This window comes from Meles meles, chromosome 21, assembly GCF_922984935.1.
Source record: "Meles meles chromosome 21, mMelMel3.1 paternal haplotype, whole genome shotgun sequence".
Taxonomy (NCBI): domain Eukaryota; kingdom Metazoa; phylum Chordata; class Mammalia; order Carnivora; family Mustelidae; genus Meles; species Meles meles.
This window is the reverse complement of record NC_060086.1, coordinates 9,091,790-9,097,859: the sequence shown is the minus strand read 5'-3', so window position 1 is coordinate 9,097,859 and position 6,070 is coordinate 9,091,790. Positions and strand designations below refer to the sequence as shown.

The 6,070-nt window shown below is 50.5% G+C and overlaps 1 protein-coding gene across 1 annotated transcript in view; it reads left to right on the top strand.

Moving 5' to 3' along the window:
• The first annotated feature begins 4,867 nt into the window (after window positions 1–4,867).
• The window catches only part of ZAN (zonadhesin), a 31,515-nt gene continuing 30,312 nt past the window's right edge, over window positions 4,868–6,070 (top strand). Inside the window, exon 1 of the mRNA XM_045994150.1 lies at window positions 4,868–4,912. Coding sequence (XP_045850106.1) covers window positions 4,868–4,912 — 45 coding nt within the window. The remainder of the gene's footprint in view (window positions 4,913–6,070) is intronic.

Here is a 6,070-nt window from a genome sequence, read left to right as displayed (position 1 = left end):
CTCTGTGGCTCTGTGGCGCCAAAGAGAGGTCAGCAAAAGCAGCCCTCAGAGGACTTATTGCCCAACCAGGAGGGGCTGTGGGTCAACTTGCTTCTGCGGCTCTTCCCTGGGTTAACTATTTCCTGGCTCTGTCCCTCTCTTGATTGTTCTCCTAACCTGGTACGGAGGAAGGGTCGATCAGGGTTGGGGCTGGGCGTCCATTACATGTCCCGCTTTGATGTCAAGAGGCAGAGAGGATCTCTCTCTCCCCTGATCTGACCCCTCGGTGGTCCTATTGGTGCTCATTTAGTCAGGAGTCCCCAGGTCTGTGAGGGGGTTGGGGACTTCCCTCTCCAATGCCTGGTGCACGACTGTACCGGCCCTTCCCTGACAGCTTGTGAGAATGGCTAGCCCAGGCATCCCCTTTCACTTGTCAGGGGCAAAGGCCTGGTGTCCTGGGCATAGATTTGATGGCAGAGAGTAGGGGGCTGCTGAGGTGAAGGGAATGAAACGAAAGGTTTCTAGGAACACCTGGGTGTGGTGGGATATGGGAAATGTGGACACGATTCGTTTCTTTGGAGTTCAGTTTCTACACATGGAAAATGAGGACAATGATGTTACAGTGAGGAGGACATGAGGTTCAGTGAGGTTAACCCGCAAGAATGGCGGTTTCTGGCTTCTGGAAAGTTCTCGATCTGCTCATGTCCCCTCTTGTGCTGTCTTGATGTTAGCATGCAACTACACCACCATCTCTCACCCTTGACAGCCTCCTCTCCTGTCCCAACTCCCCCCTCTGGTCCACATCTGCCCAGGGTGCCCGGTTGGCCTTTCAAAAATGCAAGTCGGGTCAGGTAACCCTTATTGTTTAAAAACTTTTGGTGGTTCCTCAAAGCATTCAAGTTTCCCCAAGCCGGGGCCCCTGCCTCTTCCCAGTGTTACACACACACACACACACACACACACACACACGCCATTCTCCCCCCCCCCCCTTTTTTAAAGATTTATTTATTTGACAGACAGAGACCACAAGTAGGCAGAGAGGCAGGCAGAGAGGAGGAAGCAGGCTCCCCGCTGAGCAGAGAGACCGATGTGGGGCTTGATCCCAGGACCCTGGGATCATGACCCAAGCCGAAGGCAGAGGTTTAGCCACGCAGGCACCCCCAACACAGACCATTCTTCAAAAATGTCATGCTCCCTCTAAGCCTGGAACAGTCTCTCTTCCTTCGTGTGCCATCCCAACTTCCTTGCCTCATTACCATCTCTCTGTGGTTTAGAAAGCCTCTCAGGTGTCACCTCTTTCCGAAAGCCTTCCCTTCCTGTCACCAGGGACCTGGCGACAGAGACCTCTCTGTCTCCCTACCAAAGTGCTTGTCTGCTTGGCCACCTGTGGTCAGCCCCTCAGAGGGGCATGTGTGGAGAGAAGCCCTGAGGATTGTAAAGTGTGCTGGGACAAGGAAGGCGTGGGCCAGAGGAGGGCGGCCGGTATGAGCCCAAGCTGGAAGGTAGGGGTGAGTTGGCGGTGGGCAGGACTGCCATGGAGCCCGAGAGGGGTACTGCTGTGGCCTGCTTGCCACCAGAGCTTTCTCTGCTCGCCTTCTACTCCACAGATAAAACAGAGGCCGCTACAGGCGCTTGTCTGGCTTAGGCAGTGGAGCCTGCGACCCTTGATCTCAGGGTTATGAATCTGAGTCCCATGTTGGGTGCAGAGATTACTTAAAAATAAAATCTTTAGGGGCACCTAGGTGGCTCAGTCGGTTGAGCATCTGCCTTTGGCTCAGGTCCTGATCCCAGGGTTCTGGATTCAAGCTCTGTAAAGGGGGGGGGGGTCCCTGGTCAGCGGGGGAGCCTGCTTCTCCTTCTCCCTCTCTCTCTGCTGCTCTCCCTGCTTATTCTCTCTCTCTCTCACTCTCCATTAAATAAATAAATAAATAAAATCTTTAAAAAACAAACGAACATAAAACAGAGGCTACTAAATATGCCTCGGGAAGGTCCCCTCCCCACCCCTCCCTTTGCAGAGCTGGCTTGTCCCTCCTATTGTCTGTGTTCTGGACTTTTCGGCCTCTTTCATTTAATAATATATGCAGGTTCTCTTTCCACTATCAGAACATGTGGATCTATCATCATTTCCTTCTTCTTTAAGCCAGAAATAAACTTTAACAGTGTTAGAACATCAAGTGATATTTCTGAAATTATTTTTATTTATTTGACAGAGAGAGAGAGAGACAGCAAGAGAGGAAATACAAGCCACCCTGGCACCCCGTGAAATAATTTTTAATTGTGGAAACAGACTCATAACATAAAATTTACCTTCTTAACCATTTTTTAAGAAGATTTTATTTATTTGCAAGAGACACAGCAAGAAAGGGAACACAAACAGGGAGAGTGGGAGAGGGAGAAGCAGGCTTCCTGCCAAGCAGGGAGCTCAATGTGGGGTTCGATCCCAGGACCCTGGAGTCATGGCCTGAGCTGAAGGTAGATGCTTAACGACTGAGCCACCCAGGCGCCCCATTCTATTTTTTTTTTAATATTTTATTTATTTGACAGAGAGAAATCACAACTAGGCAGAGAGGCAGGCAGAGAGAGAGGAGGAAGCAGGCTCCCCACGGAGCAGAGAGCCCGATGCAGGGCTTGATCCCAGGACTCTGGGATCATGATCTGAGCCGAAGGCAGTGGCTTTAACCCACTGAGCCACTCAGGCGCCCCTAGGCGCCCCATTCTTAACCATTTTAAAATCTTTTTTTTAAAAATCTTATTTATTTAAGTCATCTCTACACCCAAATGGGGCTCGAACTCACGATCCCAAAATCGAGAGTCTCCTGCTCTTCCCAATGAGCCGGCCAGGCATCCCTCTTCTTAACCATTTCTAAGTGCACCATTCAGTGTTATTAAGTACATTCACATTGGGAAACCATCACCGCTGGCTATCCACGGAACCTTTTCATCTTCCCCAACGGAAATTCTGTCCCAGTTAAGCACTAACTCTCCATTCTTGGCAACAGCCATTCTACTTCCTGTCTCTGGGAGGTTTTTTGTTTTTTTTTTTTAAGATTTTATTTATTTATTTGACAGAGATCACAAGTAGACAGAGAGAGAGAGAGAGAGAGAGAGAGAGAGAGAAGCAGGCTCCCCGCTGAGCAGAAAGCCTGATGTGGGACTTGATCCCAGGACTCTGGGATCATGACCTAAGCTGAAGGCAGAGGCTTTAACCCACTAGCCACCTAGGCGCCCCGTCTCTGGGAGTTTTGACTGCCGCAGGTAACTTGGATAAGCGGAATCCTATGATATTTGTCCTTCTGTGTCGGGCTTGCTTTACTCAGCATCGTCTCCTCCATGGTGTAGCAGGTGTGAGAATTTCCTTCACTTCAAAGGTGGAATGATATCCCATCGTCTGATACACCATATTTTGTTTGACTCCTGGGTTGCTCTCACCTTTTGGTTATGGCAAATACTGCCTCTCTTCAAGTCTTTGCTTTTAATTCTTTTGGGTCTACGCGCCCAGAAGTAGAATTGCTGGACCCTACGGTAAGTCTATTTTTAATTTTTGAAGGGTGCCATTCTTTTTATACTTCCATAATATTCCTTCATATGAAAAAATATTCCTTGAGTGTGATCCAACTGTCTATCTGCTGGTAAACCTTTAGGTAATCTTGATTTTTTTCCCCCTATTATAACCCATACCCCAATGATCATCTTGAAGGTGTGCCCAGCTTTGGGCAAATACACGTGGATTTCTGTGGGGAGATTCCTAGAAAGATAAGGCGGGGTTGAAACCATGCACGCTAGAAAGTTTAAGAGTCACTGTCACCTTCCGAGAAGTCTTCCCCAACCTACAGTCTTAGCACCAGCGTATTTGAGTGTGTCTACCTACATCCTGGCCAACACGCAATGCTTTCAGTCACTTAAACGGTGGTCGGTGTGAGAGCTGTAGCTCTGAGTAGCATCTTCCTTAGTACTAGGGAAACAGAATCTCTTCCCAGTGTTTACCGGCTGGTGGCACGTCTTCTGTGGGACTTGTCTTTTTCAGTTCTTTGCCATTAAGCCTTTCCAGTCCCACCCTATTTGACTGGCCCGTCGTTTAAGCCACGGTTGCCAGCTATAGAATTTCAGGTTTGAAATGATTTTCCGTTGGAATTCTGCGGACAATGTTCCACGGCCTTTTAGAACCCATGGTTGCTATTGAAAAGGCTGACGCCATGCTGATTCCCGATCCTTAGAAAGTATGTGATTTGCTTTTTTCTATCTGAAAGTGGTTACGGTCTTCTCTTTCCCCCTGCTACTCTCGAATCTCATGACATGCCTCCCATGGGTGTCCTTGCATTCATCAAACGAGACCCCTTCTAATCAAGAGACGTGTATCTCAGTCCCGGGAAATGTTCCTGTGTGGTTTCTCTTAAGGCGTTTCTTCTCCTTGGTTCCTTCTGTTTTGAACCCTTTTGTTTGGATGTTAGACTTCCCAGACGGGTTCTCTGAGTCTCTTTCTCTTGTCTTTCTTGCCTTCCTTCTCTCCTGCTCTCACTTCATTTCTCTTTGTTGGAGACTACATTTCCACCCTCGCAGTTTTCATTTCCCGGAGGGCTCCCGTGTTCTCTGTCTGGTTTTGTCAAGCAAGGAGGGTCAGGAGTGGATAAAGTGGTCTGGGCTTATTGTGCCTTCCCCTCTCCCCTGAGAGCCGCCTCTGAGGTCCCACATGGCTCCTCCAGTCTGGACTCTGGTGCTGCTGGCGGGGGCTGCCTGGGGCCGGGGCCACCTGCCTGCCCCTGTCCGGTAAGCTGGGCTGAGGGAGTGATCAGAGGTGGTTCCGAGGGAGGGCGAGGGGCAGAGCTGGAGGGCGTAAGCAGGGTAACCACGAAGGGCACAGCCCTGCGGAGGAAGAGGATGGTGAACCAGGATGGTGGGGGGAAACCCGCAGCCCGAGAACTTGGAACTGAGGGGAGTGAGCAGCTCAGCGTGTACAAGACAGAGCCCGGACTTGAGAGAGAGGGAGGAGGCACAGAGCTGGGGAGACAGACAGGAAAGGGGGTGGCGCTCTCGGGAAATGGGCAAATTCAGCAGATAGGAGACTTCAGGAAGAGGCAGTGAGAACTGATGGATGGCTTGGTGTCCTGGAGCTTGTCTGGGGCGATCTGAGCAAACAGAACTTGAATGAGTAAAGGGGAGGGCTGTTTTGTGTGGCCCACGCCACCTGGGGACGGGCAGCGGGCCTCTCTGTGGGGCTTGGGGAGTTCGGAGAGTTCGGAGGGGCCTCTATATGTTCAGTGGCCTACGGCTGAGGCAGGACCACTTGCCACCCACGCGGCAGCAGAGGACTCACAAAGTCGTCCCCACTTTGGGTGTGAAGGAAGGACCTTTCCCAGGTTCAAACACTTCAGGAACACTCCAGAAAGTGAGCCTCTACCACGCAGGCCACCTCGGGCACAGAGGCGCTGAGGGGCCCTGTGGGGATGGGAGGAGCTCAGAAGGGAGATGCTTTTTCTTTTTTTTAGGAGATAGATGAGAATTTTTTAAAAAAATATTTTATCTATTTATTTGACAGAGAGAGAGATCACAAGTAGGCAGAGAGGCAGGCAGAGAGGGAAAGGGGGAAGGAGGCTCCCCACCAGGCAGAGAGCCTGATGTGGGGCTCCATCCCAGGACCCTGGGATCATGACCTGAGCCGAAGGCAGAGGCTTAACCCACTGAGCCACCCAGGTGTGCCCCGATAGATGAGAATTTAACGTAAGGAGGTTGGATGGCCTTTTGAAAACCTTAAAGAAGACAAGTAAATATACATTCACTGCCCACACTTTGGTATGATATGGCGAACACGAAAGGAAACATCTTCCATGAATGACTGCTCAGAAAGCTCGCGATCATCGACGCTTATGATTCTCAATAATGACAAATATTCTTTCCCCCCCCTTCTCTCTTTCTCCAAATCAACCCCAAGGAAAGAGAAGCCTCCGGACTGGAAGGCAGTTGCTCGCAGCTCTAGGGATAACTGTGAGTTGGAAACCAGCACGGTTCAGATCTCTGTCCTTCCCTGGGACGGCCGCCTGCCACTGCCCTCGGGGCTGAGTGACGGCACAGACATGTAGTGAATGTTAGAGGGTGG